General features: G+C 40.5%; 1 protein-coding gene and 1 pseudogene across 2 annotated transcripts in view; one reads left to right on the forward strand and one right to left on the reverse strand.

Moving 5' to 3' along the window:
• Positions 1–5,440: 5,440 nt before the first annotated feature.
• Positions 5,441–11,592, reverse strand: LOC115853919 (small ribosomal subunit protein uS5 pseudogene; annotated as a pseudogene).
• Positions 11,552–25,349, forward strand: part of ABCB1 (ATP binding cassette subfamily B member 1) — a 110,783-nt gene continuing 96,985 nt past the window's right edge. For both annotated transcript variants that reach the window (XM_030857023.2, XM_060304723.1), the window contains exons 1-4: positions 11,552–11,675; positions 12,237–12,310; positions 17,607–17,667; positions 23,879–24,050. In XM_030857023.2, coding sequence (XP_030712883.1) covers positions 12,243–12,310; positions 17,607–17,667; positions 23,879–24,050 — 301 coding nt within the window. In that variant the 5' untranslated portion in view covers positions 11,552–11,675; positions 12,237–12,242. The remainder of the gene's footprint in view (positions 11,676–12,236; positions 12,311–17,606; positions 17,668–23,878; positions 24,051–25,349) is intronic.

Below are 25,349 nucleotides of genomic sequence, written 5' to 3' on the forward strand. Positions count from 1 at the left end.
TTTCTATTGATTAAGGAGGGCAAGAACCCTGGTCGGTAACATAACTGGTCAAGGACAAAAATAAAACCAAAGTGGGAGAAACTTCACACAAAGCTGAAGTAAAACAGCTAGAGTCTGATTGCACCTGTCCCACTAACACGTATCCCACACTAGCCTGTCTGAATCCTCACCGTTAGAATTCCCTTTCAGTATGATAGAAAGAACAGCAAAGTCAGTGTCAGAAAACCTATGTTGTTAATGGCCCTCTTTCTGATTATATGGACTTCAGTCCAGTTCCTTAGCATTTCAGAGACTCAGTGTCATAAAAGACCTGCATAAGATGACCTCTAAATTCTCTTACAAGCCTAAACATCCATGAATGTAGAAAGAAACACTGGAGTGTGAAAATTACCCTAGAGTAGAAACTATTTTATAGAAATAATTTTAAAAGCATTAATATTCAAGGATTCCCAAGATCTTAACTGCATCACTGAAAACCTTCCTCAGCTTCATCCTGTCTCGGTCACATGAGGTCATCCTATTTAAAATTCTAATCTTTCCCTGACCGGTACAGTCTCCTTCCTCGGCTCTGTTTTCCTCCAAGGCATTTTCCACCTTTTAACATACTAAATCACTCATTTTCTATGCTTTTGTTGATCTGTCTACCCCTCCACCAAATGTAAGTTTTACCTGGGAAGGGATTTTGTTGTTGTTCCTGGATGGATGCCAAGCACATTTAATACCACATGACATACAGAAGGTGCTCAGTTAATATTGTTGAATGGATGCATGAGTGAATTCTCCATACAAATGTAAAATGAAACATTTCCTAACTTAAGTTATAGCTGCAAAATCAGATCTAACCAATTACCATCAGTCTGTTAGCACCATGCTCCTTCCATGTGGAAGTATATTTTAAGTAGATTTGTCTTTCGAAATAATACAAAACCTTTTTGAAAAAATAAGTGAGTGAACATCAGCTTGTTGAACTGATTTGACCTTGTTCCCAGGAGATAGTTCATTTAAGATCAGGCAAGTTCAAAGTCAATGAATCATAAAGTAATTACAAAACTAAAAAAGAAGTGACATTTTTTATGAACTCTGCAAGTTCAAAAACCATTTAAGGTAACATTATTATTGTGTTAGGAATTCCTCAGCACTGATGCCTGAGGGCAAAAGCTTTGGCTACAGAATAAGAAAATGATTAAATGGATATATACTAGGAGTGATTCAACCAAATAAGCACTGAACATTGAAGGGATTTACATTTAGGAATAATCTTCAGAACGAATTTGCTAAGCATACAAGAAAATTGGGCTCGTTACTTTATAGCCGTATTTTATTTTTAGCTGAAACTTCTCTCAAGGAAGTCACCTATTGACTTACTAATAATGAGAATAACAGAAGTAAACCTTCAGAACTTAGACATCCAGGTACTAAGCTAACTGCTCTACATTCACTATCTAATTTTAAAAATGAGGAATTTCTGTTGCAGTAAGAATAAATACATTGTCCAGTGTCAAATGACCTGTTTCTAAAACTTAAATTTATCAGCATAAGACAATATTTGATACTATTGAGGACATGCAAAGCGTATGTGAGTAGAATCTGAAGACAAATCCCCCCCAAAGTTCAAACAATGTTATTTCTTGGCAGGCATCATTGAAGTTGGTTCATAGTCTCCTTAGGTACCTGCTTTGAAGAGGATAGTGGTCATTTTAAATGCCAAAGTTCAGGTTTGTTTGTAAAAAACAAAAACAAAGCATCCGTCGTGTATACTAAAATTATGCTAACAATTTTCACCCCTGGAAACACATGTACACAACTTGAGGGACTCTGTGCTCCTTCCTCTTCCCATCACCAGCATCTAGCAAAGCCCCGGCCACACAATGCTCAATACAAATTTTAAGTAAAGAAAAGAAGACTCAAGAAAGGAATAGTTGTTCCAGTTACGTCTATCTTTATTTGTTTGGTTATGTTTTAAAATGTCAAATAGGGACTTCCCTGGCAGTCCAGTGGTTGGGACTCTATGCTTCCATTGCTGGGGGCACGGGTTCGATCCCTGGTTGGGGAATTAGGATCCCGCATGCTGCGCAGTGCGGTCAAAAATTTAAAAAAAAACACCGAAAACAAAACAAAACAAAGTCAAATAATGCTGTTAATGGGGATTTCTCTAAGTCCATTCAACAGACAGAAATTGAGTACCTACTATCTGTACTGTGCTTTGTACTAGGCACTAGCTGTATGGCATAAAAAAATATTCAATATCCTGTGATAAGCCATAATGGAAAAGAATATATAAAAAAAGAATGACTATATGTGTATAACTGAGTCACTTTGCTGTACAGCAGAAATTAACACACTGTAAATCAACTATACTTCAATTAAAAAAAAAAAGACACAAGACTCCTACCCTCATGGAGCTCCACTCTTCAGGGGAATGACAATTAAGTCCCTAAATGGTCTTTCCTCCTTATTACCTTCCTCAGGTCAAGGTACATGGTGGTTAGTTGGGAAGAGTACCTCTAGGTCTTTGACCTTCTCCATGACACTTTGATGTTGATAGTGAAGCAGCAATTAGATAAAATGTAGCCATGTTACACAGAGTGGATGGCAAAACCAAAGCTAGTTATTTCAGTCTACAATATGTTTTCTTACCACTTAAAGAACTATCTCTCCGTTTTTACCTCTGTCTTTCTCCCTTGCCCCTTTCTCTCTTTCTTTAAAAACATTAAAGGAATTTTCAGAAATAGACATTTTTGAAGAAATGTAGAATATTGGGAGTTCTCCATGTTACTTGTTTTAGCCAGTTAATTTTGCCCTTCGCTAAATGTGGCCGTTTGCTCCTTAATAAACAGCAATCGTCCCCTGAAAGATGGATAACAATAGCTGGGGTCCTAGAACCTCTTCTTTACTCCCATCTCCACGCTTTACACAAAATACCACTTTTTCCATTGTAAAAATAATACACTTTTAGTATAGAAATTTGTAAAATACTGAAAAGTTTAAAGAAAAAAACTGACATAACTTTCATCACTATGAAACAACCATTCTTCACCTTTTTTTTTTTTTTTTTTTTGCGGTACGCGGGCCTCTCACTGCTGTGGCCTCTCCTGTTGCAGAGCACAGGCTCCGGACGCGCAGGCCCAGCGGCCATGGCTCACGGGTCCAGCAGCTCCGCGGCATGTGGGATCTCCCCGGACTGGCGCACGAACCCGTGTTCCCTGCATCGGCAGGCGGACTCTCAACCACTGCGCCACCACGGAAGCCCCCAGTCACTTAGTTTTAAATTAAGTCAATTCGTTGTCTTCTGATCACCATTTCACCCAAGTTAAGGCTGTTGCATCCATTGGTTAAACAATGTCAGGAAAAATAACTTCCTTAGAGAGCAATATACTCACATTAAGAACTTCTGTTTTAAGTGCATGCGTGCATAGAAACAATCTGATGTAATCTAGCGTGAGTGCAGGTACAGTCATTCAATGTCCCCTGTCATTAAGATAGTCATACATCCTTTGTGCATGAAATGACTTACACACAAATGGGTGGAGAGTGTGTGGATCCTTGATTATTGTTGCCACAGCTGTCATTTGTCTTGCTCTTTGGACTGAAACTTCAGGTGTATTCTTTCTCTGGCTCAGGTCAATGGAGTACATCAACGTGAATTTGCATTCCTTTTTATAGACTAGTGAACCTTGATTTCGGGCTCAGATTAGCTAAATAGAAGAGATAGGAGAAATAGGGGAAATGAATTATTGGAGAGAGCAGGGAAAGAAAAACACAGGATTTACAACAAAAGAGTCATGGGAAGAAGAACCTCCTGAAGAATTAAAAATTCTCTTCTTAGGAGAAGAAGGAAAAGTAAGTGAAAGCATAATAGATAAAATGTAAGAGTGGCTTGAAAAGATAATGAAGGGTTAAGGGAGCTAGGATATAAATGTTCATCTAAATATACAACCAGAGAGCCTTTACATTCTTCAGAATACATTTTTAGTCAATGCTTGTTGACTGACAGAAACACATATAACGGATTTTCTATTAATGGCAGAATTTAAAACTTCTGAAAATTCTACATTAAAGAAATAAAAATATTTATTAACACATTTATAGAAATTAAAAAGCAAGGAATTGGAATTAAGATTCATTTGTGAGTAGTTTAATAGGCTGTAAGATAAAGAGAACTAATGAAAGTAGCTAAAATACTGGTGGTTTCACATCTAATATCTAATATTTCAATGCACTGAGAGAAACTCACCATTTATGGGACTTATATGGCAAATACACTTTACATTTAAAATTGAATTGTCTGGAAGTGTTGGTGAGGATGTGGAGAAAAGGGAACCATTGTGTACTAAAGGTTGGAATGTAAATTTATGGAAAACAGTATAGAGGTTCCTTAAAAAATTAAAAATAGAACTACCATATGGTCCCAGCAATTCCATTTCTGGGTATTTACCTGAAGAAACCAAAAACACTGGCTCAAAAAGATATATACACGCCCATGTTCCTTGCAGCGTTATTTACAATAGCCAGGATATGGAAACAACCTAAGTGCCCATTGATGGATGAATAGATAAAGAAAATGTGGTATATATATATAGAACACAATATTATTCAGCCATAAAAAAGAATGAAATCTTGCCATTTTTGACAACATGGATGACCTTGAGGGCAGTATGCTAAGTGAACTAAGTCAGACAGAGAAAGACAAATACTGGCTGATCTCACTTATATGTGGAATCTTAAAAACAAACAAAAAAACAAGCTCATAGATAGAGAGTAGATTGGTGGTAACCAGAGGTTGGGGGTGGGAGTGGGAAAAATGGGTGAAGGGAGTCAAAAGATACAAATTTTCAGTTATAAAATAAATAAGTCATGAAGATGTAATGTACAGCATGCTGACTATCGTTAATAATACTGTATTGCATATTTGAAAGTTACTAAGAGTAAAGCCTAAAAGTTCTTATTACAAGAAAAAAAATTCTGTAACTATACATAGTGACAGATGTTAACTAATTGTGGTGATCATTTCACAATATATACAAATATTGAATCATTATGTCGTACATCTGAAATTAATACATGATGTGTGTCAATTACATCTCAATAAAAAAAGATTGAGTTGCTTGGTAGATCTTTGCCTATTAGTTTTGCTTGACGTAGGGTGAAAAGGTATGTTTCAGAAGAGGTTAATTTTTTTTTTTTTTCTGGCTTCATTCACTTTATTCTTCTCATATAAAACTATGTGGTGGGGCTTCCCTGGTGGCAAAGTGGTTGAGAGTCCGCCTGCCGATGCAGGGGACGCGGGTTCGTGCCCCGGTCCGGGAAGGTCTCACATGCCGCGGAGCGGCTGGGCCCGTGAGCCATGGCCGCTGAGCCTGCGCGTCCGGAGCCTGTGCTCCGCAGCGGGAGAGGCCACAACAGTGAGAGGCCCGCGTACCGCAAAAAAAAAAAAAGAAAACTATGTGGTGGCTATAGCTGGAGCCTGGGTCCTCTGCACGGAAATTCTGGTGTGGGTCTTTACAAGATGGTCAGTGAATTCCTGATATGGAGACTTGGTAAACACGATCTCTCTCCAGAGAACAGGAGTGAGATAACTATAGGTCTTGGAAATGACATCAAAAAGTTGCCCAGGTGGTGGTGCAGCCCCTGGCAGAGGTGTAGTGGTCGTCAATTCCGGCCATCATCAGTAGCTTCTTGGGCACAGGGGCTGAGACGATGTCAGTGCGCCTGGGGGCAGGGATGAAGCTCACCAGCACACAGCAACAGTGGCCAGTCACCTTGCCAGGGATGGTATGGGGCTTGCCAATCTTGTTCCCCCAGTAGCCTGGCCGCGTGGGGACGATGCGGAGCTTGGCCAAAATGATGAGCCTACGGAGGGCAGTGGCTACCTCCTTAGAGCACTTGACATCCAAACCGACATGTCCGTTGTAATCCCCAGTGGCGTCAAATGCCTTGAACCTGGTCTTCTGGCCAGCACGGGTCTGCTTTTGTCAGGAATGATCTTCAAACCTCATCCTTGAGGCATGCCCTCCAGGAAAAAGTCGATGATCTCGGACTCCTTGATGGGCAGAGAGAGGAGACAGATCTCCTCCAGGGACTCTATCTTCCTGTCCTTGACCAGGCGGCCCAGCTTGGTGACAGGGAGCCACTCCTTGTCTTCTGCTCTGCCTCCACGAGCTCTGTGGCCTCCTCGGAAGCCACCGCGGTCTCCCGTTCCAGGCCCCCTCCCCCCCGCCTCGGGGCCCTTCCCCAGCACTGGCTTCATCTGCCGTCTGCTGTTTTTAAGGAGGAGAAGAACGAGGTCAATACTACTTTGGATGGCAGATAGTTTCAAAGAAAATAAGGCAACTAGCCTGACAATGGTATTTATGATCTCTCTGCCACAGGAAAAGCACTACATGAACTGCAGTACAAACAAAAAAACAATAAAACACACAATCCCAGTCTATCTGGGCCAGAAGAACTTGTATAAATAAAATAATCTACAATCTCCCTGAAGGCAGAATATATTGTTTACACTATCTGTCACTACGATTTAGCACAGTTTTTGGCTTATGGCAGACACTCAGTAAATGTTTGTGGAACAAATATTGACTGAACTGAGGCCCAGAATTATGAAGAAATATCCCAGTAAGTATAAGCATAATTTTTAAAAATTTAAGCAGCATAAAAATAAGACCCAAAAGCCTTTATATAATTTTATACTTAGTCCACATTTTTCTGAGTCAACCTGCTCATTCATTTTTTTCTATTCCCTTAAAACATGTTTACTGAGCATTTATTATGTGCCACTGTTTCTAGGTTCTTCAAACAAAATAGCTTCTGACATCTGAGTAAAGACCTGAAAAAATGAAGAAATGAGTCATATGGTACAGCTAATTTAAGGGAGTCAAGACACGCAAAGGGGCTGCTTTCTAAGGGGTTTCACCGGAAATTAATGAGGCTCAAAGAAGAAGTATCTACTTCAGCTCTTTATTATCAGGAGTGGCTGGCAGTAATGTGAGATAGGAGTCAATGTCTTTAAAGTCAAAGACTGTGGCTTGGGCGTAGCTAGAACTACTACAAACGCCCGGAGGAAGAAGCATGCTTGGATGATCAAAGAACAGAAGGCTGATGAGACTGGAAGTGAATAACCCAGGAAAGAGTAAAAGATGAGGTCAGAGGTGAGAGGGGGCCGGTTCTTGGAGGGACTTACAGGCTGTAGGAAATACTTTGGATTTTACTCTCAGTGAGAGGGGAAACCATTGACTTCACCTACTCTTAACGATAGACCCTGGGGAGGGGAAGGTGGAGAGGGACTGTTAAAGAGGGTAAAGGTATTGGGCTTCCCTGGTGGCGCAGTGGTTGAGAGACCGCCTGCCGATGCAGGGGACATGGGTTCATGCCGTGGTCTGGGAAGATCCCACATGCCACGGAGCGGCTGGGCCCGTGAGCCATGGCCGCTTGAGCCTGCGCGTCCAGAGCCTATGCTCCACAACGGGAGAGGCCACAACAGTGAGAAGCCTGTGTACCACAAAAAAAAAAAAAAAAAAAAAAAGAGGGAAAAGGTATTGAATTGTGCATTTTTGGGATTTCTTGAGTTTCTTTTCCTCGATTTACATCTTTGTTTTTATGGAGCACATTTTCCTGTTTCTTCTGAATCAGCAGCACACGGGAGATGAAAACAAAATCGGGGTAAAGGTAGAAATAGAGACCATTTTTGAAGTTATTGCAATATTTGTGGTGACAGATGCTGGGGAAAGTGGCAATAAAGGTGTGAAATGATACTGTATTCACTCATTTTCTTTATTATTTAGGTACTGTTTTTTCCCCTCTTTTGCTCCTTTGAAAGTAACAGGGAATAAATAAATGTAGGTACATACATGAGTGCCAAGGAAGGGCAAAAATAGACTGAGAAGGGGATTTTATTACTAATATATAGCAATTGTTGGGTGTTTAACATATTTGAGGCACTGTACAAGCCTTTTAAATACACAAATCACTTAATTTTGCAATAACTCTATGAGGTACCACTACTATTTTCTTTTTACCAAAGAGGCAACTCAGGGACTGGAAAGTTAAGTAACCTGTTCAAACTTACACAGCAAAAACAGCAGAAGTAGTACTCGAATGTAAGTCCAGGTTGTTTGTGGAGTCAGGTACCAAAAAAGTAAATTGCTGTAAATTAATTTAAAGATTTACATGTGGAAAAGCACAGAGTGAAAGAAAGAGCAAATCATCTGAGAGGTGAGTTGGGCTGAAATGGAGTGAACACCCATGGATGTGTTGGGGGCAAGGGCGAGAGTGTATGGAAGTGAGGTGAATGAAGATAGAGAGAGAGAGAGTGTGCTGCCAATGCAGGGGACACGGGTTCGTGCCCCGTTCCGGGAAGATCCCACATGCCGCGGAGCGGCTGGGCCCGTGAGCCATGGCCGCTGAGCCTGCGCGTCCGGATCCAGCGCGTCCGGATCCTGTGCTCCGCGATGGGAGAGGCCACAGCAGTGAGAGCCCCGCGTACCGCAAAAACAAACAAACAAACAAACAAAAAAAAGCCAAGAGGAAACTCTCAGATATGATATAGTTCAGATTAAGGAGCCATTGCAGGATTTCTAAGATGGAGTCATAAGATACAAATGTTTCACAGGGTGGGGTGGGAGGCTCGAAAAGGCAGTGTATGAGACTGTACTATAGTAATGTACCATGGTGTAGGAGTGGTTAAGAGTGTATTTATGAGTGCTGGGAGCTGGACTGCTTTCAAGTCCTGGGTCAGCTGCTTACCAGCTGTGTGACTTTGGACACACAATGTCAACCTCAGTTTCTTTCACTGTAAAATGTTAGTAACAATAATAGTACATACGTCAGAGGATAATTGTGGGGATTAAATGAGTTAATCTCTTTCAAGTGCTTGGGAAAATTCCTAGTACACGGCCAGTGCTTACTCAAGGTTAGTTATTATTATTCCCACAGGTACGTACAGAATAGACCGCAGCAGGGATGCAAATCTTGAGTGTTGGGAGAGTACAGACAAGTTGGTGAAAGGACTACTTGCCAGTGGAGGGCAGGAAGGTACAGAATTATGGGGAAGCACACTTCAAAAAGGAAAAATAGCTGCTTGTGTGAAGGTGTGTGAGTCAAGACTTGCAAAGGGGCTGCTTTCTAAGGGGTTTCACCTGAAATTAATGAGGCTCATAGAGGAAGTGCCTAGTCCAGCTGTTTGATATTACCAGGAGTGGCTGGCAGTAATGTGAGACAGGAGTCAAAGTCTTTAAAGTCCAGGCCTATGGCTTGGGAGTAGCTGGAACTGTCCACTGTTTTAGGTCCATTGTATTTTTTTTTTTTTTTTTTTGGCGGTATGTGGGCCTCTCACTGTTGTGGTCTCTCCCGTTGCGGAGCACAGGCTCCAGACGCGCAGGCTCAGCGGCCATGGCTCACGGGCCCAGCCGCTCCGCGGCACTTGGGATCTTCCCGGACCGGGGCACGAACCCGTGTCCCCTGCATTGGCAGGCAGACTCTCAACCACTGCGCCACCAGGGAAGCCCAGGTCCATTGTATTTTATGTCCATATCTTCATGTCGGTGGAGCAAAGCAACTAAAATATATACATAACATATATATATAGTAGAAAGACAGAGCTTTACTGAAAGTTCTCTGGGCTATTATGATCCTTAAACTATGTATGTCCTTGATAGAGATTTTCACTTGAAGCTCAAGCCTGTAGAAATAGTGCAATCAGCATAATATACGTAATACTTAAAAAAAATTCTGTTAGCCATAAAAAAAACAATGAAATAATGCCATTTGCAGCAACATGGATGGACCTCGAGATTATCATACTAAGTGAAGTAAGTCAGACAAAGACAAATGTCATATCACTTTTATGTAGAGTCTAAAAAAATGATACAAGTGAACTTCTTTACAAAACAGAAATAGACTCACAGACATAGAAAACAAACTTATAGTTACCAAGGGGGAAGGGGGGAGAGATAAACTAGGAGTTTGGGATTAACATACACACTGTTATATATAAACTAAACAATGAAGACCTACTGTATAGCACAGGGAGGTATATTCTACATCTTGTAATAACCTATAATGGAAAAGAATCTGAAAAAGAATATATATATATAACTGTAATGGAATCACTTTACTGTACACCTGAAACTAACACAACATTGTAAATCAACTATACTTGAATTAAAAAAAAATCCTGCATTGTTTTAGGGAGGATTTAGGGGGCATTTATTTTCAAGGGTACAAAATATATAACAAGATCACATAAACTAAAGGTGGGACAAGGTAAAACAGAACTGGAAACAAAGAGCAGAGGCATGAATCAGATTAAAAACACGTGGGAGAAAGAGGAACTCTTCATACATTTGCCCCAGGTGGAACACAGGGTTAGTGTTACACCTTTAAATAGTTGGGCCAATGCTGTACACATACATATACAATTAGAACACAGAGAAAATGAGTGGCTTGTTAGAGGGTCTAATTAACAGTTGGTAAAGAAAGAAACCTTATCGCATGGCTAAGAAAAAAAAATCAAGGCAAGGAAAATCTAGAATAAAGGATGGAAAGAAAATTATGGCTTTGAAGTATGAGTTACTTAAAGTGCGGAAAATACACTATGCAGTAAAAAATAAAGGGATTTTCGTCTTTTACACTTTTGCAGCGAGCTGAGAGTAACTCCTGTAACTTGGAGACCGCAGACAAAAAGTTACAACATCCATTTCCCCTGGGTTGATAAGTATGTAAAGCTCCGATGTGAGTTAACGCTGCTTTATGAATTTGAATTGTGAAGATTGCACTTTTCAACAACTTGAGGAAAAGAGAGGACCAGAAAAAAACTGTAAATGGTAACAGTAAATATGGAATTAAATTACCACTAACGTAATATGCTAAAATACACGAAACTTTAAGAATCCGAATTAAAATATAAGAGTTTTAAAACGCCTTGAGAAAAACATGGGCATTCCCCTGATGGCTACAATCCGAGAAGATTACATTCTTTTAATTACATTTCCACCCTGAAATGTCCGTTTCGACTTATATGATTTTTTAAAAAATGTCTTCCTACTTCTTTCTATTTCTCTTCAAATAAAACATGAACAGATACACCTTAGAAACTGTCTAACATACTGAAGAAAGACCTGCAGAAAAATTTCACCTGGCCTTTTTAAAGGTGCTGCTTGGAAGGGAATTTTAACTCGTTTTAACTACAGAATGGGCAGTAGTATCTACTCGAGCCACCAGGAGCGAATTGTATATTCACATTTATATCTATCTACACATACTTCGGTGGATATGAAGACTTGTTTGGAATTGTACAGACAGGACCCTATGAATGTGCAAGTCCTTGATGAGTCAGCTGATAAGCGTTCCTCTACTCGTCCTTTTGCTGAGGGGCAACAGAAGCGAGGACATTCCTCTAGCAATTCCAACCAGTTTCGTAACTTGCCGAGCAATCTGCGTTCAATCTAGCGGTCCCGAGCGGGTCCGGCTGATTGGCTGGGGAGCGGAGCACTAGGGTGTGGTCTGCGCGCTCCCTCCTCGCTCCCTTAGCCACCGGAAGCCCGTTCGCATTCGCGTAGCGGCTCCTTTAGGCTCGGCGGCGGCGGCTGTTGCTCGCATCCGGCGTCGCGACTTTCCGCTGGAGTCTGAGTCTCTTCTTCCAAGATTCACGTCTTAGTGGACGTTCCAAGAGAAAGCCCGAGGTAGGGAAGCGCGAGGCTGGGGACTAGAGGGAGACGGTTCGCGGGAAGGGTGCGCTCTCCAATTTCTTGAGCTTGGTCCCTGTGGGAAGAGGGCTTCGGAGGAGAGGGAGGGGGAGATTCCACTTGGCAAGTCCAAGGGGACCAAGTGAGGTGAGACTTATTCTCAGTCGGGGAGCTCCTGGGGCACCCCAGCCCCTAGTTTTCGGTGCTAGCCACGCGTCCTGGAGTTTGCTGCCCGGAGCCCGCAGAGACAGCGCGGTGTAGGAAGCCGGGCTCCGAGCCTGCGGGCTGGTGGACGGCGAGGCGAACCACCGGGAGGCAGAGCCGCAGTGGAGGCGGGCGAAGTCCGGGCCGCGCCGCACCCCTGCAACTCTGCTCGCCTGCGGAGGCTGGATGCTGGGCGCGGAGGCAAGTTTCTGCGGGGACCATCGCGCCTGCGAGCGGCTGGAGCATCAGGGCGAGCGCTCCGCCCTTCCGTTCCTCGCGCGGGACTCAAGTTCAGCCTCACCTCTGCCTTCCGCGGATCTTGCGTTTGGCTAATCCGTTGTGGTTTCTCCTCAGGTCGCGATGGATCTTGAAGAAGGCCGCAGTGGAAGTGCAGGGGGGGAGAACTTCTTGAAAAAGGACAAGAAAAGGTAGTCTGTTTCATTTTCAAACTTTACATGGCTTGAGAGATTTGGGAAATTTGTTTCTAGCCTTCAGCACTGAAATAAATGATCAGCTGCTGCTGCTGCTGCTGCTGTTTATCTTAAATGCAAGCAGCTGCAGAAGTTCGCTGGCTGAGTTGAGCACAGCGTTTGCATGGTGAGCTTCTACCTCAGCTTTCTGGTCCCATACAGGCCAGTGCTCATTTTCTTTTCGGTGTTTTATAACCTGCTTTACAAGTGATGTTGGTCGCCGACGAGCCTGAACCATGTGCTTCTTGTGTTCTGCTTTGTGGTCCTTCGTTCCTTCTGGTAAAACAGTCACATAAACATTGCATGTGTGTGGCATGGCAGATGGGACAGAAGGCCACAACTGCATTTAAGCATTTTTTTAATTTTAAGGCAATGAATAGCTGACCCTTGTAGAAGAAATTGTGAGAGGAGTGTACTATCAAAGAAGTTACTAGAATGGTGTGAAATTATCCTGATTATATATAGAGTTGTTACTGTAACCACATAGGGAAAATAACTATCTTAAGTGAATTTTGATCACAGTGCAGTGTCTGTACATGAAATTTAAAATTTTGCTCAATAAGCTTTTTGTTAGTAATAAATTGTAAAATAAAACAATTTAGTAAAAATATTACTAGAAACCAAGCTTTTCAGTGTAAAAGAAAAGGAATACAAATGTGGTCATTAAATAAGCTTTTTAAAAACAATGTTAAATTTGAATTAGAAACTTCAGTGTGATTTCATCATTTTTTTAAATAGTTCAGTTTCTGTCCACTGAAAGGAATAGTGGCAAATTGCACACTTAGTGTCAGATCTTGGTTTCTCAATATCGTTCATTACAAAAAGAATCTGCGCCCCATAGAGAAAGGGCTAATACCAATTGAGTCTGAGCCTGGAGTAGCTTTGTAGTACCTGAAAACAGTTAGTGGAGTTCAGGGCGGTTGTCAAAAAGGACACAGGTGCTGGCTTGAAGAGGCTTCCACTAGCCGAATCTGGGACAGTTTGAGCGTCAAAAAGAATAATGACTGTACTCGACTGTGAAATACTGAATAAATGAATTCTTAATAAAATTATGAGAGGAGGAGGAAAACTAAGGGTGAGACAAGTAGAGAGAGAGAGAGAGAGAAACTTCTTTACAGAAAAATGCCAGCTATCATATTGAAACCTGCATTGTTACAATTGATTCGGGCAAGGATTGTTTATGGATCCTAAAGCACTCAGAGAAAGGCTGAATCTAAGAATTAGCCACAATTCTTAATTGGAAAAAGGAAAGTGTGGTTTTCCAGTGGAGAGATTTTGCAGTTAGGAACCTTAACCAAATGATCAGACCTGGCCTGGCTCATGGTGGAATAGACTTTAGTAACACGGCACCACCACGAAGTAGGTTTGCAAATCATTCAGTGAATCCAATCAAGCTTCCAGACTAATGCTGTCCAATAGAAATATAATGTGAACCACATTTGTAATTATTAAGTTTCTAATAGCAACATTTAAAAAGTAAAAAGAAACAGGTGAAATTAACTTTGAAAATGTATTTTAGGGATCCAAGTATATACAAAATATTATCATTTATACATTAAACAGAATTATTAACAAGAGGGTTTACATTCTCTTTGTCATACTAAGTCCTCAAATCTGGGTATTTCATACTTACTGCACGTCTCAGTTTGGACTAAGTCTGAAACAGCCATATCCAAGATGTGGGACATTTTATAAGACATCTGTTTTTGTTCCTATAAAAAGTCAATGTTTGGCGGGGGTAGGTGGGGAGGAGGACTTCTAGATTTAAAAGAGAGACTAAAGAGACAATACCACCAAATGTGATGTGTGAGCCTTTATTACATCAGTTCCAAAAGAGGAAAAACCTATAGAAAACATTCTTGGAAATTTTCAATGTGGATTGGATATGAGATGGTATCAAATTGCTGTTAATTTTATTATATGTGATCATGGTAGGAAAATGTATGACGTGCCATGATGTTTGCAGCTTACTTTCAAATAGTTCAGCAAAATTTTAACAGTTATAATATATATTTTGTTATGCAGATAAAGAAAATATGGTCAAAATGTTCACAGTTGTTGAATCTAGGTGAATTTTTTATGGGTAGTCTTATTACTGTTCTTTAGATTTTTTTTGTTTATTTGAAAACTTGCATAATAAAAAACTCCCAAATAAACAAAAAGAAAATAGATTACAAAGAGTGGAAGGTAGATATTTCCCGTTTTGTTTTTGACTTTTAAACTTGGTATCTTAAACAACTACGTATTTTTGACACAAACACTTAGGGATATTGGAGTAAGAAGTATTAAGGGTATGTGGAAGGAAATGATAGACATTTGACAGGTTGGTGGTTTCCAGAGGTGGAGGAAAGGGGGGCAAAATGGGTGAAGGGAGTCAAAAGGTACAAGTTTCCAGTTATAATATAAGTCATGGGGACGTAATGTACAGCGTGGCAACTATAGTTAATAATACTATATTGCATATTTGAAAGTTGCTGAGAGAAAATCTTAAAAGTTCTCACCACAAGGAAAAATATTCTATGACTCTGTATGATGACAGATGTTAACTAGACTTAACTGTGGCGATCATTTCACAATATATGCAAATATCAAATCATTCAGATTTGATACAGATCATACAGATTTAGGTGAACTGTGCAAGTAGAACCTGGAAGACTGCTGAACCAGTTAAGTCTTGCAGTGCACACTTTATAATTCAGGCATAACACACCAGACAATTTGTACACCTGAAACTAATACAATGTTGTATGTCAGTTATACCTCCACTTTTGAAAAAGATGTTCAATAAATATTTGTGGGACATTTATTTATATTCTTCAAAAAATAAAATAGAGTCCATATTTTGAAAAACAGAAAAAAGATTCGTTTGAGCCTGCACATACCTTCATTTTATTGCTGATTCTTATCATGGCCTATAGACTTTTTTTTTCAAACTAGAATTTTTTTTTTTTTTTTTTTTGCCGTACGCGGGCCTCTCACCGTTGTGGCCTCTCCCGCTGTGGAGCACAGGCTCCGGACGCGCAGGCTCAGCGGCCATGGCTCACGGGCCCAGCCGCTCCACGGCATGTGGGATCCTCCCGGAGCAGGGCACGAACCCGTGTCCCCTGCATCGGCAGGCGGACTCTCAACCACTGCGCCACCAGGGAAGCCCTAGAAATTGTTTTTTTTGGTTAAGTAGCTCTTAGTAAATTGTGCTCACCATTACTGATTTTAATCTGTTCTTAATAAAACTATATATTTAGATATATATATATAGTCTATTGAGTTTTGAGCAGTTTTATTGAGATATAATTGACCTACAACACCATGTAAGTTTAAAGTGTACAGCGTATGGTTTGGCTTATAAATATTGTGAAATATTACCACAACAAGTTTTGCTAACGTCCATCATCTCATATAGATAAAAGAAAAATTTTTTCTTATTGTGATGAGAACGTTTAGGATCTACTCAACTTTTATATATATGTGTGTATATATATCATATAGCAGTGTTAACTGTAATCATCTTCTTGTACATTACATCTCCAGTACTTCTTTATTTTATAACTGGAAGTTTGTACCTTTGGACCAGCTGCCTCTCATCCCCTCTCCCCCCTCTAATAATCATAAATCTTATTTCTTTTTCTGTGAGTTTTTTTTTAAACTATATTTGAAATTATAAAGAAGCACGTGGCTTTGCTAATAGGTATAATGCTTGGGTAGTAGTACCATTTGGCATATTTGTATTTGTTAAGATTCTTTATTAAAATGAGGCTTGATAAGCGACTTTTGCCATTTGTCAGCACTGTGTTTGAGCGGATGGGGATAAATGAGTCTTCTAGGAGGGGTGAGAGTCAGTTTATATGTGCATTTCCTTGCAATGCAGCGTCTCAGAATTCTGAGGTTGCACCAGATAGCCTGGTGTTTGGGAGTTAGACTTTGCAGTTTCAATCTTGGCCTTGTTCTAGCTGTGTGACCTTGGACAAATTAGTTAACTCTTCTCACCTGCAGTTCTCTTGTCTTTAAAGGAAGGACAAAAATGTGCCTGCCTCACAGAGATTAAGATTAAATGAGCTCCTGTATGGGAAGTGTTTACTTAGCCAGTGTCTGGAACATTATAAATTCTTCAGAGTAGCTGCAGTTTTAGAGAATGAAAAAATAAATAAAAAGCTTAGAGCTAAAACTCAATTATGTATGACTATTTTTTTTCCTCTCATCCTGATTCCAGGGATACTGAAACCACACCTTTACTGGGAATAGGGTGGAATCAAATCTGAAGAGTTATGTTTGTGTATTTTGTGTGTTTTTATGTCCCTCGAACCTCACTCCAAAGCCAAATATGGGGTAGACGCTGGATTCTTTTTTCTTTAGAAGTTGCTTCAACTCTTTGACTTTGCTTAGCTAAAGAACAAAGATGCATTTACTTTTTGAACTGGAAAAGCTGTGTAAAAATAATGTAATTCTTCCCTGAAATAGTCTTTCTTTTATAAATATGAAAATGTAGATGCGGAGGCTAGTTTTGGTTGGTTTGCTTTCACATGCTAGGTGGCAGTTACATAGAATAGAAAACTAGTTACAGAGTTTTGAATCTGCGCTCAAAATACTTGACCTTCCTGTCTCTGCCTGAGGACCGCTTTTGTGCAGTTTACAAACCATCTTTTTTGGTGGCAGGTTTTCTAGGTTGCGTTTATTGCCTTAATGGTCCATTTAGGGCTCCAGACATCTTTTCAGAATTAGATTTACTCAAGGCAAGTGATTTAATTACCTTTCTCAGGGTAATTTATGCCCTGCATCTGTTTGCCGCTCCTCTCCACTAGGTAAAGGGAATGATTAAGGATAATATCCAGGTAGATAGACTAGCTCTCTGCTGCTAGAATTACTCAGGTGATAATTAAGGGGATTAACTCTGGAGAGCATGAATGATTTTCTAATTAGAAGAAAAACAGGAAGCTCTCCTTTTTTAGTATTATTTTTTCTCATTGCAAAAGTCTTGTGTCTCTGTGTATTCACCATAGAAAATTAGGAAATACCAAAGGCACAAGGAAGAAAATATTTTGGTAGAAATCTCAACACCCAGTGATAACCGCATGTATAGATTTCTAAGGTATATGTAAACATACTTAAACTTCATAAATGGGATCGTATTATAACCTGTTTTTTAATAACATTGTAGACATGTTTCTTTGTCCTATTTGTTATTAAATATAAGCTCTATGTTAATTGGGTAATTAAAGATTTATATAGTTTTTAAAGTTTTATGTAATTCTATTGCTAGGTTTTTCAGTAAAAAAGATGAGAAGAAAGAAAAGAAACCAACTGTCAGTACTTTTGCAGTGGTGAGTTTGAATGTATTCACTATTCAAAGTGCTTTGGAAATTTGACTTCTCCTGTTCTAGAAATGAGGTATTTCATCTGGTATAATACTTTCTTGGACAGAAATTTGTTTGTATTTGTTAATGGAGAGGTAAAATGAATTCGTTTAATTTAGTTTGTTTTCAGGGGAATGCCAGTCATAACTTGCTGTGTACCATGAGCCTCCAGACTCACCCTTCCTAGCCTGGATTTCAGTATTCTCCTAGTTAGTTATGTCGCCAGTGATATGTTACCTATGCAAGCACTTCTCCCAGTGATGGTCTCAGCCATCTAGACAGAGGAAACCAGCCACGTGAAGTGTGGATCGAAGAAAGAACGGGGTGCCCTGTCTACAAGGGCCGTAATCCTGGCAGGTTTGCGGTCAAAGTCCCAGACACTCATATAATAGAAGTTAGCAATGGATTATTTATTACTATGACTTAGTACATGGCATTATTCTTCTGTGCTGAATAACTGAAAATCTGGAATTTGAAAACCTTACTATAATTAATTATCTTATTTTCTGGTTTCACGGAATATAATTAATTCTTTATCTTATTTTCTGGTTTCACAGTAGCTGCTTAGAAGCTTTTCTTTAATCAGATTTGGATTGAGACAGGCTGGTTGATGATTTCTCTCTACCTGGATCCTTTTTTTTTTTCCCCCCTGAGAATGCAGATATAGGTGAACTGTGCAAGTAGAACCTGGAAGACTGCTGAACCAATTAAGTCTTGTAGTGCACACTTTATAATTCAGGCGTAACACACCAGACAATTTTAAAATGTGTGTGTGTGGGGGGGTAATCCATCTTGTAAAATGAATATTAGTAAATTGAACAAGAAAACGCTTATAGGCAGGAAAAAAGTGTTGCCTTTTACACCGAGCACTCTGGTTATCTTATAAGAACTTCATCTTCCTGCACTGCAGTTGCTCTTGCTGAAGTTCCACCTTTGAGTCTGTTTCCACTCTCTTTGGAATTTTGGGGAAATGAGGCTATGCACTTGGGTCATTCTCAGAAGGACTACTTGAATAATCAAGTGACAGTTTTTATTTGTTTTAGAGTTCATTCTTATATTCTTGTACTAAAAGAAGCTTTGATGTTAAAATAGGGTTTATTGCCAAGACTTAATTTCCGTTCTATCCTTTGGAGACCAAAATATTTCTGTCTTTTGTAATTTTGTTTTACAAGTAACTTAAATTGAAAAAATCAGTCTTATGTTTTAGAAAACTTAACAGACCTAATATATAGAAGTAATACTATCAATACAATTGTGCCCACAAAAGAATAAACATCTGGAGTTTGAAGGCTAATAATTATAACATAAATACAGCTCTTTATGCCATGTGTTGCACTAAGTACTTCCTATATGAACGCATTTAATCTTTACAACTCCCTTGAAGATAGATACTATTATTATTCTAATTTTACAGATAGAGAAAGTGAGGTGAGACTTAATAACTTGCCCAGGAATCCTCAGCAGGGCCAAGATTCAGACCTAGGAAATTCATGTTGTAAATCACAGCGCTCAGGATGGCATAGAAGGAATATGTTCTAAGTCTTTTGAGGAAAAGCTGTACTATTTAAGTGGCGCTTTCTCATGCCTTTTTCTTGAAGAGCTGACATAGTTAACTGTGAACTTGTGTATAAAACGCATATAGACAGGGACATATTAAGAACATTTAACAGTAAAACGCTGATGCTGTTGGCATTGCTGATGCATAAAAATTTCCAGCTAAGACAAAAACTGATATGTGTTGGGGGTTTCCAAGAACCCCAGGTTTGATGATTCACTTGGAGGACTCACAGGACTCGGCATATTGCCATACTCGTGGCTAAGATTTACAGCCAAATCGGCAATGGGCAAAGGAAAGAGGAAGAGGTCCAAGAGAAGCCCCCGATGTCTTGTCCCAATGGAGTCAACTTTATTCCCCCAGCAATGAGCTGTGACAACACGTGTGAAATGCTGTCTGTCAGGAGAGCTCATTAGAGACTCAGTGCCCAAGGGTTTTTGACTGGGGGCTGATCACATAGCCGCAGCGTGTACCAAAATTCCATACTCGCAGAAGGAAGGCAGACCTTCAGCATAAAGCACATTGTTTGCACAAATAGTTTGGCCACTTTTGTCAGTTAGGGTGATGGTTACTCTCCCCAAAATCCAAATTCTAGATGCCAGCCAAGGGCTAACCTTGAATGCAGTCTCAGGCTTGCAGCGTTCACTGTTTTCTGTACACCATCCCTGTTAACTTTTTTCTAGTAGAAGACTTTTTGGCAGTCTTGAGAAAATGATGAAAAAGAGGTAAGGAATAGATTCAGATTTTTCTACTGGCCTTTATTTTATTTCTGTCAGGCTTTGTTTCAACGTTTACAGAAATACAAAATAAAATCTAAAACAAGTGAGGAAACGGGACAACTGGAAATTGGGGCGGGAGCGATACAAGTTGGGCTACACTTCTTACACAAAGTGCTCCTTAAAGGTTAAACACCCTTGCTGCAGATTCAGCTCTGATCTTTCTACTTTATGTATCTTATTGAAACATTAATTTTTTTTCTAAATAGAGAATAGGTGGCAATGTTAAGTGCTTCCTCTGTGCCAGGCATCTGTTAAGCACCCATGTGTATTATTTAACTTCATCCTCACAGTGACCCTGTGATGTAGGAACTTGTGTTATTCTGATGGTCCAGATGATGAAACAGACTCAAGAGAGGTTTAAGCGATGTATTCAGTCACACAGTCACATAGCTAGTGAGGGAAAGGCCCAGAGTTTTGCCAAGATCTGCTTACGCTACGTCCAGAGCTTTTAACAACGTTAATCCTTTATGATAGTATATGGTTGGTTAAAATTTTATTTCCCTGGAATTGAAGGGTTCTTTGTTGATGCTGTTGTTTTCCGGCCACTTGGTCATTCTTCACTGGAGACTTTACCACCTTGGTCAGCGTCTCCCTCTCCACCCCTGATACTCCTACTATCTTGGGTGACTTCTATGGTGTTATAAGGATAACCACTTTTTGACCTTCACAGCGGCAGTAATTTTTCCCTCCCCTTTATTCCAGCCACCCTCTCACATCCTGCATTTTGCTGTTGCTTGAAACTGTTCTACCTCCAAAGTACCATTTTGAAGCAGCCAGACTGAATTAGCCAGCCATCTCCTCTCTCTTCAATCTGCTCACTGTTTTCCTTGGACCTTGAGTCCCCTGACCCATCAGTTTCCCAATCAGCCCCTTCCTGTTTCCATTCCCTTTCTTTTTTTTTGTTTTTTTGGTACGCGGGCCCCTCACTGTTGTGGCCTCTCCCGCTGCGGAGCACAGGCTCCGGACGCGCAGGCTCAGCGGCCATGGCTCACGGGCCCAGCCGCTCCGCGGCATGTGGGATCTTCCCGGACCGGGGCACGAACCCGTGTCCCCTGCATCGGCAGGCGGACTCTCAACCACTGCGCCACCATGGAAGCCCCTCCAAATTGTTCTTAATCCCACTCATTATTTCTTGCTAGATGATCTTGTCCACGCCCATGACTTCTGCTACATACGCTAGTGTCACAAAAGTACTCCTCAAACTGAATTTTCTCCTCGTATGCCTGGATGGGCATGAAACAGGACCAAATGAGATTTCTCTGCCCCTTCTCTGTCCCCTTCCCCCATATCTTTGCCGATTCTGGTTTGCCTTGTCTCAGTGAAGGGTCCTTCTTGGTCAGTTAGCTTCTTCCTGCTGCTTCTATACCTCGCACCCCAAGCTTGGGAGACCCCAGTCTTCTCTGGGCACACTGTGATCGTTCTTGCCTCAACTTAGTGTCCTTTCTGGTTGGAATGCCTTCCTCCTTGCTTTTAAGCCCTTGCTAAACTGCTAAAGCTGGGAGGAAGCATCACCTCTATGAAGCTTTTCCACAAAGGAGGCAATGACCCATTCGCTCAGTTTTGTATCTGCCCTACACTGTATGTACCATGCTGTCAAGGCATGCAGAATATACATTGAATATACTTTTTTTGCTTTGCCTCCATCCTTTAAACACTCTGGAAGCAGGAGTTGTAACTTTGGTATTTATTTCTGGCTTTTTTCGGTCATTGAGCAGGCATTTAGTAAATATTTATATTCATGGCCTGCTTGCTTTTATTATAATAGCCAGTGTTAGTTTTCGAGGTAAAATGTCCTTGGGGTTGGTGATGAGGGGAAGTCCTTGTGTATCAACCATCTTCTCTTCCTCTACTGAGGAATTTGATACTTCGTCCATTTTATAGTCTCTGATAGAAGATACTAGATACTAAATGGTTTCTGCTCATCTCTAACTCCTTTCTTTTCTTTCCTTAGGTGGATGAATACTTAGTTAAGACAAAGTAAATAGTGGCAAAATTTAGCCCGTGTTTCAATGAAATACGAAAAAAAAGGCAAAATGTGTTCTCCCTTAAAGGTTTTAATTTGTAACTAGGATGTTTTTAGATTATGGAAAATATGTCATTAATTTAAGCTCATTTGATTACAAATCCTTCTTTCTTTCCTTCCTTCTTTCCTCCCGCCCCCCCCCTTCCTTCCCTCTCTTCTTTCTTTCAATTTGCCTGCAGTTAAAGAGATTATGCACATCTGTACTGGTCTCTGGGAAGCATGCATCTAACTCATTCCTTTCCTCTTCCTTCTTACTATGGAGACCTAATTACATTAACATCATTTCACATTTGTGCTAATGCTGTTAGGCAGCAGATCTTTGACCCAAGCCACTTTTTTAAAGCCACAACACATGTTTCCTCAATGGTGATTTTTCTGGGTTGAAAAATCTTGAGCTGAAAAGTCGCTTCCATTCTTGGAAATCAGAGTCACAAATGCTGCCTTTCTGTTATCGTGTCATTATAGATTTTTGTAATTTCCCAGAATGTCCTATGCTTCTCATGAAACCCGCAAATGTAAGAGAAGAAGGCAGATGAAATCTGGCGTGTTCAAGGTGGTATGGCTGTAAATTGGTGCAGCCACTATGGAAAACAGTATGGAGGTTCCTCGAAAAACTACAAATAGAACCACTGTATGATTCAGTAATTCCACTATTGGGTATAGATCCAAAGAAAAGAAAAACACTAATTTGAAAAGATATATGCATCCCAGTATTCTTAATAACATTATTTACAATTGCCAAGATACGGAAGCAAACTAAGTGTCCGTCAACAGATGGATGGATAAAGATGTGGTACACACACACACACAGTGGAATACTACTCAGTCATAAAAAAGAATGAAGTTCTGCCATTTGCAACAACATGGATGGATCTAGAGTGTATTATGCTTAGTGAAATAAGTCAGACCTGAGAAAGACAGATACTGGATGTTATCACTTACATGTGGACTCTAAAAAATACAACAAATAAAGATAACAAACCAGAAACCGACTCACAGATACAGAAATCAAACTGGTGTTATCAGTGGGGAGAGGGAAGGTAGGAGGGACGAGATAGGGGTAGGGGATTAAAGAGGTACAAACTACTGTGTATAAAATAAGTAAGCTACAAGGATGTATTGTACAACACAGGGAATATAGCCAATATTTTATAATAAGTTTAAATAGAGTATAATCCATAAAATTGTTGAATCACTGTTGCACACCTGAAACTAATATATTGTAAATCAACTAAACTTCAATTTAAAAAAAGAAGACAGACTGAGTCCAATATAAAGAAGAAGGTCAGAACTCAAAAAAAGAAACAAATGCCTATTTCTTTTCTTTTCTTTTTTTAAATTACCTCAATACATTTATTTTTATTTATTTATCTATTTATTTTTGGCTGCATTGGGTCTTCATTGCTGTGCATGGGCTTTTCTCTAGTTGTGGCGAGCGGGGGCTACTCTTTGTTGCAGTGCATAGGCTTCTCATTGCGGTGGCTTCTCTTGTTGCAGAGCATGGGCTCTAGGCATGTGGGCTTCAGTAGTTGAGGCACGCAGGCTCAGTAGTTGTGGCGCACAGGCTTAGTCGCTCCGTGGCATGTGGGATCTTCCCGGACCAGGGCTTGAACCCGTGTCCCCTGCATTGGCAGGCGGATTCTTAACCACTGTGCCACCAGGGAAGTCCCAAATGCCTATTTCTAATTAGGTTATCAGACCAACGTGGTCGCAGTAGTAGTCTGAGAACTGTTTAGATTTCAGATATATTTGGAAAGTAGAGCTAATCATCCATGAAATTGTGCTAATTGTTCCTCTTCTCTGTGTTTTCTCATTTTTTAGTTTCGCTATTCGAATTGGCTTGATAAGTTGTATATGGTGTTGGGGACTGTGGCCGCCATCATCCACGGAGCCGGACTGCCCCTCACGATGCTGGTTTTTGGAGACATGACGGATAGCTTTGCAAATGCAGGAAATTTAGGAAACCTGACTATTTCACAACTAACTAATGGAAGTAAGTATTGTTTGCTGTACTGATTTTGTTGGAATCTTTGCAGAAAAATCATTCGCTCAGAATGAAGTTTGTGGAGCCCTTACTAAATATGCACTAGTGTGTTCAGTGCCGTGGAGGGGTCTGAGCTATGGTTCATATTTGTAATGAATCCCAGAAGGCAATATTCACAAGCATTAGAGTATACAGTGGAAGTGCTGGTAGAGATATGTAGAAAAAGAGAGAGCTCTGTGAAGTCAGAAATATCCCAGGTAGTTTCAGGAAGAGGTATAGGAGCCTCATCTGGACTTTGAATGATAACTAGGAATCAGTTGCGAGATTCTCTGACATATTAGACGTGGGTATAAGCGACAGGAGTTTAAGATGATTCAGTAGTTTTTAGCTGGATAAACTGGATGCAGCTATCATCAGGTGAGATGAGGAAGATGGAGGGGAGAGTATTTTGGCAGTAAACACCAGAAATCTAATTTTGGACATTGCCACAGGTTAGGCTCTTTGTTTTTTAAAAACCATTTATTTATTTATTTGGTTGCACCAGGTCTTAGTTGTAGCTTGTGGACTCCTTAGTTGTGGCTTACAAGCTCCTTAGTTGTGGCATGTGAACTCTTAGTTGCGGCATGCATGTGGGATCTAGTTCCCTGACCAGGGATCGAACCCAGGCCCCCTGCCTTGGGAGCTTGGAGTCTTACCCACTGCGCCACTGGGGAAGTCCCAGGTTAGACTCCTTGGAAACATGAAAATGGAGAAATGGGGACCAGAGAAGTTGTGTGTGTGTGTGTGTGTGTGTGTGTGTGTGTGTGTGTGTGTGTGTGTGTGTGTTTTAGGATGAGAGAAATAACAGCTTGTTTGTATGCTAATGGAAATGATCCAAAAGAGAGGAGAAAGTGATGCTCTGCGAGAAAGGAAAGAAATTTGTTTGAGTGATATCCTTGAGAAAGGATGGAATCTTATGCTCAAGATGGAATACTTGCTTGAGGTAGGAGCACAAATAGCTCACCCACAATAACGGGTGGGAAGAGAGAGTATTTGAGTGTCAATGCCCAAAGGTGGGTAGACGAGGACATGAGAATTTGTGGAACTTTTCTTCTGATAACTTCAACTTTTTCAGTCAAATAAAAAGTAAGACATTTGGCTGAAAAAGAAAGGAGATCGAAAACAAGTTTATGGGGATTCCCTGGCAGTCCAGTGGTTAGGACTCTGCGCTGTCACTGCTGAGGGCCTGGGTTTGATTCCTGGCTGGGGAACTAAAATTCCATAAGCCTTGTGGCATGGCCAAAAGAAAAAATTAAAACAAGTTTCTTA

The sequence above is a fragment of the Globicephala melas genome, chromosome 9 (genome assembly GCF_963455315.2).
Source record: "Globicephala melas chromosome 9, mGloMel1.2, whole genome shotgun sequence".
Classification (NCBI taxonomy): Eukaryota; Metazoa; Chordata; class Mammalia; order Artiodactyla; family Delphinidae; genus Globicephala; species Globicephala melas.